Source organism: Opisthocomus hoazin, chromosome 7 (assembly GCF_030867145.1).
Source record: "Opisthocomus hoazin isolate bOpiHoa1 chromosome 7, bOpiHoa1.hap1, whole genome shotgun sequence".
Taxonomy (NCBI): Eukaryota; Metazoa; Chordata; class Aves; order Opisthocomiformes; family Opisthocomidae; genus Opisthocomus; species Opisthocomus hoazin.
This window is the reverse complement of record NC_134420.1, coordinates 3,682,986-3,695,271: the sequence shown is the minus strand read 5'-3', so window position 1 is coordinate 3,695,271 and position 12,286 is coordinate 3,682,986. Positions and strand designations below refer to the sequence as shown.

General features: G+C 37.4%; 1 protein-coding gene across 5 annotated transcripts in view; it reads right to left on the bottom strand.

Annotated features, from left to right (window-relative positions):
- SHANK2 (SH3 and multiple ankyrin repeat domains 2) overlaps window positions 1-12,286 on the bottom strand; it is a 331,195-nt gene that overhangs the window by 127,655 nt on the left and 191,254 nt on the right. For all 5 annotated transcript variants that reach the window (XM_075425300.1, XM_075425301.1, XM_075425304.1 and 2 more), the window contains 2 exons: window positions 9,481-9,563; window positions 7,719-7,843 (listed from right to left, as the gene is read on the bottom strand). In XM_075425300.1, coding sequence (XP_075281415.1) covers window positions 7,719-7,843; window positions 9,481-9,563 — 208 coding nt within the window. The remainder of the gene's footprint in view (window positions 1-7,718; window positions 7,844-9,480; window positions 9,564-12,286) is intronic.

Below are 12,286 nucleotides of genomic sequence, written 5' to 3'. Positions count from 1 at the left end.
ACCCCTCTGGAACATTTAAAACAGTTCAGGAACCCCATTCCACAGCACAGGTTAAAAGATTCTGATTTTCAGGAAAACCTACCAAGAAAAACTAAAAACTAAATGAATAGAATACATGTCAAGTTCTAGAGTTTTCATTCACTTTTTCAGATTTGGAGATGATAGCAAAGATGTATTTGCATGGTTTGAGAGCGCAAATGAAGCTATTTCTTCAGAAAACTAGAAATTTTGGGTGGGAGAAGGAACAGGTAGGAAGAGAGAGTAAGGTTACTGCTCATGAACCATGTGATTATCAGATGTCAGGCAACTCCCTTTTACCCTCTGGACACACTTCTGGTTCATGAAACACATCCAGCAGGTGAGCTTAGCATTTCAGCATCACGCAGATTGACTGCCAGCCTCAGAATAAGAAAGCTGGCAATAAATAAATAAAAAACCCCATGTACACACACATGCAACTCCACATTATAGTATTTCTTCTGCTTGTAAGATGCTTACACCTCCTGAAAAAAGGAAAAAAAAAAAAAAAAAAACAAAACGAAAAATTCCAAGTATTAGATTAGTTCTACTGCAGCACTCAACTGTAGGAATTTGTCAGTTAATTCTTCACTATTTAAAACAACTCAGCTGTTTTCCTTCACCTGTAATTTTGCAGGTTTGTAGCAACATCCCGCAATAAAAGAAACTGTATTTTCTCCCCTAAAATACCAGGCACAAGTACTATTTTTCATATAGCTCCATTCCGGCAACCAGGTTTCCATAGTATCAAGAGACTTAAAAAAGCCAACAAGCTTCAGAGAAATTAATTTTAATATAATGTCTTCTGGAAATCTCCAAACTATACCTTGAAAACCGACATTTATTTATATGATGTTATTAGTCTTAATCTCAACACTTAAGAGCTAGAAATGGAAGAGGTGTATTATTCTTGCATTATATGAGTAGAGGATAGACAGATGTCTGCAAGCGTGAAGACTGTCCATAGCTGTGCTGTATGTGAACCACTGGACGGCTTCTAGGTGGCCAAGAACTGGTTATTTATAATAAGTAGCCTGTCTTTAAACAAATTTGCTATTTTTAGAGGATTCTGTAGTAGCAAGTCAGGGAAATACTGCTTTTCATATTCACAAGAAGTCAAAAAAGCTCACTCTGGATAGCTCCACACCCCACACACAGTCCCATGAGCTTCAGCAGGATCCGTCAGAATAGCAATGTTAGCAAACTTCTCTTAAAAGTACCCTGGCATCTAGGTCAAAATGCCTTAAAACTGGTAATGGGGAACGGAACGGACACAGCTGTGCTAATTCTGACTGTTGCTACCATTATCACCAAAATTCCTCCCAACCATCCTCTCAAAGAAGCATAAAAATCAGTTCTCAGTATCAAACAGGTGCTTGTTACATTTCTGGGAAACTGGATCTATATCACCATTTTCTCTTACACCTTGGGATCACAAGCCCAGCATACGCTTCAGGTAGAATCAAGGTTAAAGGGAAACGCTTCCCAGTTTTGTTCACAGGCTGGTTTTGTACGTCTGACAACAGCAAGTGATTTCATTTTTGTCTGCTTTTCAGACTTGTTTTAAAGCATATTATTTGCTTAGGCATGAATAACCGAGCTCTTGTCAAAACCAAATTATTTTCTGTCTGCCCATTTCCATCTATGCCAAAAGGTAACAGTCTTATTAATGTATTTTTAGAATTAAACAAGATTGGTCCAGCTTTTTTATGACCACACTGAGCACATTTGGAATGCCATCACTTCCTGCAGGTTAGAGGCTCCATTTAAACAGATACAAAGAACTATCCAAAATAGCTGTCATTTTTATACAGTGCTTTTGTGCAGATCCTAAGCACCTTAAAGGCACAATGATTTCACTCAGCTTCCATCACCCACTAAAAACACAAATTAAGAAAAAAAAAAAAACCAAACTCAAACACTCACGCACTGAGTTTAAGTGGAAAGAGAGGAAAATACTTTTCAATCAAGTGAAAAATAAACCCGTTTGGTCAGAGACTGCACAGATACACCAGACCGTTCACCACTTGTACCACAGCTGCTCTTTTTCCAAGGCCCCATCGTCCCGCCTCTCCAATACATCTGTAGTTATGCTTAAGCAGAAGAATTTCAAAACCAAAAGAAGAACAATGCTTCCTTTGGACTCTGACAACTTTCATTTCAAGAAAGTGTCAGGGGTATGTTTGTGCTTAACAGACATCGTTTACAGATGTCACCGAGAGGATGATGACTAACTGGTTTACGGAAATTACCTTTTTCCTCTAACGGTTGGCTGAATCAAACTATGTATCGATTAAACATACAGATTGGTGCCCAGTCTAGGTGCGCAAGATCTGCTGTACTTCAGACTTGCAGGTTAGTGAGAGCCCTGCTACCCTTACAATAACCATGTACTGACACACACACAAACTTTCAGTATATGTTACATATCTATATTGCATATAAATATCTACATGCTGAAACTTGGCAGTATAGTTGCAGTTTTGGTAAACCTCTCATCACTAAAAAGATGGAAGACTGTTGTTTGTACAGCTGAACCAAACCTCAAACCAGATGCTGTCCAGGAACAGAGCAGCTCAGAGCATGCTGCTGGGACCTGGTCGGTCTCCTGCTCGATGCATGAAAGGGGAGGCTGACTGCACGGGCAAATTGGCAACAAGAAGCCTCTAATGCAGGGCAGTGAACTAGGGTGGACCTTACTCTTTTGGTCCCCCAAAAGGCATACACGTGAGAGGTAAAGACAGCATACAAAAATGTGAGAATATAGTTGTTTTTAATTTCTTCCTCCTACACACAATATTAGGGAGGCTTGTACTAAGTACTGCACTGAGCTGGTGTCCACACTTTGGGGAGGATATGCACAAACTTTCAGAAAACAACTGCACAAAAATGCAATGTGATAATCTATGTTATTACAAAGACACTAACAAAGCCTCAGTTTATTTCCAAGAGAGAAAAAAATATCATGGTCCCCATATAACTGCCTGAAAAAAAAAAAATCTTAGATTTATATCTGGTGACAGAAGTTAGCGAGGTTCACACTAGGAATATGAGAAAACTCAGCCACAGGGCAATTAATGATGTGAAGGTTTCTCTGTTGCTAAAAGGGTTTAAATCAGTAACAGATGGCTTTGTAAAACCATTAATTCATCCCGCCATTGAATACAAATGTAAGACATAACACTGCTAGGCTTGCCAAAAATATTCATAATGTCTACAGTCTAAGTTACAACAATAAAGTTACAAGCCTGCTTTCCAGATCAGTTTTGAAGTTTGTATAAGGTGTTTACTGGAATAAAACAAAAATCTAACCTAGTGCCAAATATGAATCTAAAGTTACTCGTGCATGTAAGTGTGTATTTTTTTTTTAGTATTCCAGATAGTGTATGTGTCTCCCTAAATGCTTATTGCTACTTTCTACATATAGTCAGAGGACAGAGAACTTTAATAGAATGATTAAAATAATGCTGCCTGTAATCAAATGATGTCTATTTTCCACCTACCACTACTTAAAGAAAAGTTTGTACTAGTAAATTCTGTAAGCTCTTGAGGATAAAGCAATACAGGCAGTTATACGACAGACCATTTTGCATGTTTTAGTACAAGTATAAACTGTTCTGCAGCAAACTGATGAGATTTCTTCTATTAATATCTCTGATTTTGATCTTCAAATCAAGCCTTGAATTTCACCTTTTTTCTTTCTTTTTAATGGATAATACACTGATTTTATGTAGTTTACATTTTAACTGGAATGTAAATAAGCAGCCACCCTATTCTTAAGACAGTAAGATTTCAATTTATGTGGAAAAATAAGTGATTTTATGGCACAATAATGCAAACTGCAATGCCTCGTTTAGAGAACAAATGCATTATTGTGGTAAAGTATTGCAGCATTAATTTCACTTTCTAAGTATTAATATTATAACATTATTGTTTGATATGAGATATGCCCTGTGGCAGATGAAAAATCCCCACACATCACAGCATACAACACCGGCAAAGCAGCTGCAAGCTCATGGGTACAACAGTAAAGTAATCATTAATAATCCACTGGGTTTCAATTTAGTAAGATAGTCTATATCCTACTATGCTAAAAAACCTGAAAGACTATTCTAAGTTAAAAAACCTCTTTCACTTTAACGGATCTCTTTATTTAAAGATGGTTATACTTGGATACATCATCAAAGCAAATTTCAAAAGAAAACTCAACCCGCAACCCCAAGAATTCTTTAAGCCATGTTGCAAGGCAATGCTCTGAATAGTGGTATTCAATGGCTCCTCTATTTATGCTTAGTTTGACTACTACACTAAACAAAGGTAACGAAGAGTTAAACCCATAAAGATTATTCACAAATACGAGATTTAGAGTCAGAGCTAACACATTTCTTTCTCGCAAATATTTCAAGTAATAAATCACATCAGCTTATGGTTTGGATCTTTCTGATCAAGCATTTACAAACTTGAACAGGTGTACTATAGAAATCCAGGTACACTGATGAATTTACAACGACCTACAATAGCTTTAGAACTGGTGTATACATTAATGATGCTTGTAGTTTTTTAAATCCCCTTCTAATGGAGACTGTAATTTTTAGGTTGGATAGCACTTGCACTAATACGTTGCTTTACTTTTACCTGTCTTTTTAATTGGGCAGATACCAAGATTCAAGAAAATATCAGCCAAAAATGTGAAAAATAGCAAACAGGGCAAGCTATACAATCTCCCTCGGTTATAACAACCAAGTCATAAACCTGCTCCATTTCTGATTGTTTATCAAAGCTAAGAAAAATCACATGAATCGGCAACTGTGGAACTGCTTATGAAAATCCATGTATAATGACAGCTGTCTCTAGATAACTGTTTCAGCTCTAAAACTACTCATGCGCTTTTCCAATACATTTTATTTGTGCTCTATTCAGAAAAGCCACTACACACATTACAATTTCTGTCACAAAAAATACAACTGGGTTCGAACAATGAGAAAAAAACATATATTGTTAGAAATTTCAATGAAGAGTCTGTGAACACTATTTCAACAGGCAGGTTTAAGAATCAACTCTGAAGGCTCATGTTAAAATTAATTGTACAGGCTGGACAAATCAGTATCACATGGCTTTTCAGAAAAACAGCAAACTTGATAAAAACCTCAGTCGAAACTATGCCAGTCCTGTTCCAGCTAACACCTACTCTGTTTACCTGCTGAAGCAAGACAACACCTTTCCTTCCTGTTCTGTATAGATCTTTTGTTTGTTCTGCTCAACACGCATGATCTTCAACGTTGAACTACTTTAGTAGGCTCAGTAGCTGTTGAAGTTCTACCTCCTTCAGAAGATCCACAGACCATAATTACACATGAAGAAATGATGCCTTCTCCTCATCTACCCTCATGATCTCTCCTGCTTCCAAGAAAAGGATCTATCCACCTGTCAGATCTGTCTTTCCATAGTGAGGAGTAAGGGAAAAGGTTCCCCTTATCTCCATGACCCCAAGCCACCAAACCTCCTCCAGCAAGAGTGAAACATCTGCTCTCCCTTGCCTTCTGCCCTCTGCCAAACCGGACTCTCATTTCCCTAAAGCCTGACGCTTGCCACAAGCGTTATAAATGGGACTAATTAAGATTCTAGTTGCCCATTAACTCTTTTATTATTCATGTGACATTTATGATAAATGCATTATATTACTTACAAATGGTTGAGGTAGCACTTACACACAGCAGCATAAACTTTAGAGTCATGGGAGAAATCATTTGGCAGTAAGACTAACTACACCAGTTCTGATAACACTCGCTGCAATGCATAGTACATTGAACTCTTCTCGGTTCATCACAAGAAATAAAGTATCTTGGCATTCCTAGAAGTGCAGGTGGACCAGCCATTTAGATTTCAACAGTAGTATCTTTCGCATAAGTATCTCCAAAGATGGCTTTAGAGTACCATGTAGTTCATAAAATAGCACATGTAGGTCATAACATAGAAAAAAATCCCTGCCTTCCTCCAACAAAAAAGTCTTCAACAGCAAAGTTGTCATTTCTCAGGACTACCATACCCCCTCAATTAAGTTGCAAAATTCAAAACACAATAACCCTGATGAACATAAATTATATAGAAATGGATCTGATTTGCATGTAACAACTGCTTCTTCCAGAATTAATTACAAATATACTGGACTGTGTAGAGTATGGATTAACGTCCTGAGTCAGCAATGCATATTCATATTTAACTGCTCTTCTAAGCTAAGGCTAGGAGTAAATTGACTGGACAATTAATTATAATTCATCTTTCATTTGCCAGAAAACCAGTAAAGCTTTGTGCAGAATCAGTTATCCCAGACTTCTTGCATCCCTTCAGAGATCTTAAAAAAAAATCCATACACAGTTATCATTCTGTAATCCTCTCCATTAAACTACACATTACCCACCATCAAATCTATCTGTGAAATCAGCCAGTACAGACTACTCATACTTCCCATAGATTAAAAGCCTAACAAGACATCAACTTCTAAAAATAAAGCGTTGCTTAACAAAACCCCCACCTAACGTCAATAATCTCAGGTTTGAAAGCGTCTTTGCAGAGCACTTATCAGTACAATTTCTAAGCTATTGTTTAATAGTTTGCTAAATGTTTAATCTTAAGTAAACAAACAATAAGAAAACATGTTATTTGAAGGCACAGATAAAAATGCACATCTATTTACTCTGGAAGTCTGCAAGGCCTGTTCTTTCATTGTTACGATGGGAAGAAGCTGTGCAACTATTTAAATTCCATCACCATGGGAGTTCACTGCACAGAGCAAAAAATGCTGCATATTATAGCCTCTCCCGAATGTAAAGGCCTGCTCTGCAGAAAGGAATGTTGCAGCACCAGTAAATACTTTAACAAAACACATGTGTGCCCAAATAAGAAAAAATGAAATAAAAATCAATAGACCTTACAGACAAGAATTGGTAGATTCATCCTGAAAGACCTGTTTTCAAATACCTAGTTTCACAGAGTCACAGCATCGCTTTGTTGGTCATGAAAAGGTTGTGGGGGGACAAGGAGGAAAATCCATATCATGATTTTGTTGCAAACTACTCAGTAACACTAAAAAGGAGTACCACCTATTCCAACAAAACCCAAAATACCAACCAAAAACCCTCCGAAATATAAAACGCGAAGACAGTTTTGGTTTGAATTAAGAGAATATTTAAATATACCCTTTTTAGGTATTTACAGTGCACTGTCAGAAATATTTCAAGCCAAAGTAATTTGCTTTATTCTCCATGGTTTCTAAACAGCACTAGACCACTGATATTTCTGACTGCAGAAATAGCTGCACAAAAGTCATTAGTTTTGGTGACTATGTAAAAATATCTAGAAGACCACAGAATTGATAGCCTACAATAAATACTGAAATTAATCTAAATTTCAATTCAATAGTGCAAAGAAGAATAAAAAGTCCCAAATTTCTCTGACAGTGTATTCCCAAATAACAAAAAGAACAAATAGAAAATTCCCAGCCAACCTGAACACTTTTTTAACTGTCTTCCTAAATGCTGCATTGAGATTTTAAAATAGAGAAAGTGAAGTACTTGATTGGCGTTACTGCACTGAACTTGTTCTTCAGAAGCATCACACACCTTTTCCAAAGTAAATTTCACAAAGGGAACATCACTCTTTCCCCAAGAGAGCACTGAGAATCAAATTTCAGTATCTCCTACCTCGATCAAAAAGTCTCCAGTTCTCAGGCCAGCTTGCCATGCTACTCCCCCTTCATCCACAGATTCCAAGTACTGCAAAGCAGGAAAGGCTGGAGTTGGGGTGAATTCTTCAATTGGTGTGTCAGCTTTAAAAATAAACACCACATTAAAAAAAGAAAGTTACGGAGTGCTTGCAAATACCACTTGATTAAAGGCCTATTCTTGGCCATTCAAATTTATGGTTCAAAAATGGTGGGTGCTAAAAGTAAGAGGACTCTGCCTCAGAGGATATCAAGATGCTGGGAACAGAGTGCAATCTCTGCAATAGCAATCCACAGGTTTTCAATTCAGAGAGAAGAATACATGCTTCTTTACTGACACAAACCAAATCAAGCTGTATAAGGCAACAGCTGGATTCTGAGTATTCCAGGACATTCAGTATTAGTTCAAGTTACCCTTTTGTATGCCTACCAAAATGCTTGTAACTTTGGCAACATCCAACTAAAAATGAATTATGTACTGTCGCCAGAAGAGAGCATCCAGCTGAACTGGGGGTATGGGGTGGCTGGGAAGGGATGAAAAAGATCAAATGGAATTTTTCTTCTAGATTTAAATGTATATTACACAGAAGGTAACAGAAGAAATCACTTTTTAGGAAAGGAGACACAGCAGGCCCTGTAACAGCCCTCTCTCTCTCTCTCTCTCTCTCTCTCTGTCACGTACACATACAAGCAGAAAAGTCCTTGGGTCTTTCACCTGAGGTGCCCTCGCTGTCACAGAGAAAATCTGGGGTAAATTGTTGGGCTTATGCAAAGGAAGTAACCCCTGGTCGATGCACAGACAACTCATGCCAACGGGTTAGCTAAAAGGTAGCGCTATTGGCTTTCCTAGCATAACTCCAAAAAATTGTATTTAGCTAAAATTAGAAAAGCTTTCACAACACTGAAAATTGATGGTGGCCCTGGTTTAGGGGTGGGGGAACAGGGAGAGCAAAATCGATGTCCCAAGAATGAAGATATGGAATAATTTTCATGCTCAAGCAAGGCAAGGGAGAACCCATGTAAAATGAGGGGGAGCAAGAGATGGGACATACCATCATATATTTTTTTTTTAAATACAAAAGGTGCAAACTGGACTGAAAGTTAAAAAGCAAAGCATTAAATAGAATGCTTTTTTTTAACTCGTAAGAATGCCATTATTGTAGATTTTAGTCTACAGAAAAGTAACATGCAGTTTAACATATGAACAGCTTTTAAAATGAGCACACTACAGGCCATGCAACATACGTGCAGCTTCTGAAGATATAAAAAAAGATCATATTTTCATACTAAAACTGCACCAATGTCACCTTGCAGAAGATCCACACCTATTTTAAACAAAACATCACTCTCTTGTCTATTTCTATTCGCAGACCTATTTAAATAGACTGACATTTGAAATAAAGAGGCAGGTTTTATAAGGAAAGCAGGTTCCCCCTAGTTAGGTAAACTGCATAACGAAACAGATTAATGACAAAATCTTACATATACCAACACAATAAAAATACAGACAAAACTTTCTCCCCCCAAAACGATTATGCAGTGCTTCTGCTATGTAAAAATACAAACTGCTTTAGACAGAAGCCACTAAAATCCATCTGAGTAGTACAGCATACAGAGAATCCTGTTGTCTAGCAACCAAGTGCACCAAGAATAATTCCTGCTTATATTCAGAGATGTATAAATTTCTTCATGCCAGTGCACATCACAAACACATACACACACACACACACACAAGCACATACCTTTTGCCCCTCTGAGCACAAATCCAAATCCTTCATTGTCTTTTTTCTGCAGGACCACTGCCTTTTCTTCTATTATGCAGTCACTGTAGAGAGAATTCCGAGGATAGCGACCATTATTACATCCCTTCATCACCACTGTAGTAGCTGCTCCTCCAGTGTGCAGGTTCATCATCATCACAGCCCGTTAATCAAATAATATTGCAGTAACCAAGCATGGGAAAATACAGAACAAATAGGAGCGAGGGGAAGACAAAGACTAAGCTTAATGATAAAAGAGAACATGACAAAGCAACTCAAAGGGAATAAAAAAGGCAGAGAGGAAAAAGAAAGAAGAAGAAATCATGCATGGTGGTTTGTGTTCTATATGAATGACTGAATGAACATGTGATCATGTAATCTGTGGGCTAGCTAAGACTCTAAAAGGAAAAAAAGTAAGTGAACTGAACGACAGTATCATTAATAAACTCCTCAATCGTGGATGTACCAGATGCATCTTCTAGTGAAGCCAAAATGAAACCAACCAGAAGAAAAATGAGGCAGCATTTTAAATTTAAAGATAATAAATTATGATTTTATATTAGCTAACTAAAAGGCACAAAAATATTCTGAAAGCTATGCCTTGCATCAAAAGCCCTTTTTCAATCCTATTGAATGTTGCATGCTGCAAGAATCCCACATGATCATCTGACAGCCTACAATGCTAACAACGTGCAGCTGCCTTGGCGTCATCAAGCACAAATTTCCACAGCATCAAGAATTTGCATAATTGAAATAGTAACAAGGCATGCACAAGCAAGAAAACACATTTCTAAGGAATATTTCTGATCTTCTGATAAACAATTGATATTATAAAACAAGGAGATGGTGTAGAGGACTATTTATGTAAGCAGTATGTCCTTAAAGAGAAAGTAGCCTTAGGAATCTGACTGTCACTGGCTAAGGAAAAAGTAGACGGTGGATAAAGAAAATGCATAAACTCCACATTAAAATGGGACCTTTCATATACAGGGAGCGATCTGTAAGAGCCTGAAGTTGTTTCATGTCTTTCACTAAATATTAGGTTACTAAAAATAAGATCAAAGTAAAAAAAAGAAAAAAATATATTTTGAATGCCCTTTTAGGTATAAAGCCATTACACAGCACAAGTTGCAAGACATTCCTCTGAAAAAAGACAGTGTCAGAGGTTAAGTATTCATGAATTGTAAGCACCAGGACACACATTGCTAGGCTGGCTTTAAAATACTTGCAGAACTATTTGGGATAGAAGGAAGTATGAGCAAGTTTTCTTTTCTTTTCTTAATTCTGAACTAGCCAACTATTGTTACCACGGGTCTTGTACAGAGTCCAGTCACTGAAGCATTCAACACAACAGGAGACCGGATCTGCTTCAGTGCCATTAATAACCCAGAAGGCGAGGAGGAAACTAATTAAAGAAAAATTGGTGTGACCTTTTAATTTAAAGCTCTGAACAAAGCCAAAGATGATGCTATCAGGACACCAATGGACAGCCTCCAAACTCCAGATCTTTCACATATCAAGGACTAGCCTTTTGGTGACCTTCCAACTCTAACTGAGGGATTGAACTTCACGTTACCGCTAAAGTGGTGATGTAATTATGTCTTCCAAACTATAAAGTATTTCAACACCTCTGAATGGAATAACACATGAATTCAAACTACCACACTGGTGACTCTCTGAGCAACAAATGACCTCCATAAGCATCACCAGCCTTTGAATACTGTCTCTCAAATTATTGTTACTCACTGTATAATTCAGAGATTACCTTTTCTTACAATTAACACCCTTGTTATAGGAAGGATATATTAAGAAAATCCATATTTCTTGAGAAAGTCAAACACACTCTGGTTCAGCGATACTGGGGTGGGATGGAACATGCAATCTGACAGCCCGTACTGTAGCACTGCAGCCCTCCATCAATGTTATAGACACTGACTGAACCTACTGAAGGGTCAATAGTAAAGCTGTCTCCATCATTGTTCTTAATACACGGTGAAATTAATAAACCTCCTTTCCTTCAGGTTTCCTTGTAAAAAATCAATAGCTTAATAGATGTTAAGAGGCTACTTTTGAGAACCTCATCATAGGAAGTGTTTGGTTCAAAGAACACCCCTCCTCTTCCCTTCCTAAATCCCACTCTCATCTCAATTCATTAACAGAAAGAATTTGGAAGCCCAGTAGCTAGGTACCTCATCAAACTTTGTTCTGATTCTTTCATTTTTGTTGACAAAACCAAAAAAATTCATAGTATTATTGCTTAAAAAGCTGAAGGCTAAAGTTTCAAAAAAAGTGCTCAGAAAACTCAGGATCAATTCACCTGATCAACGTTAGCCATCTATACCTAAAAAAAAGGCATCTAGGGTCCTTTCACAGTCAGCTAAAGAAAGGAACAGGCATTTTCAAGTTATGCTCTCTTCATCCTAGTAGAGGTCTATGACAGTTCAGATTAGAAGGCTGAAAGCCACGTATGATTTTCTTTTCATGTACAGCACATTTATTGCAACAACTACCCAGTTTTATACTTCAATTTAGACATCGAAAGTGGGAATACTGAATTGCAATTTTAAGAACTTTTGTGTTTTACATGCAACGGGGAGGAGAAAGGGAAGGAAAGGAGAAGCATAACATGAATTTTTGGTAACAAAATATACAAACTGATCTCTATTACTTGACAAATACAGGTTACTAATACACTGTTTTAGTTACCTACTATATAAGGAACACTCCATCACAGACTGTAAAGCAAAAGTATAGGTTTGAAAAAATCAGAGGTGTAGCCGTTTCTTCC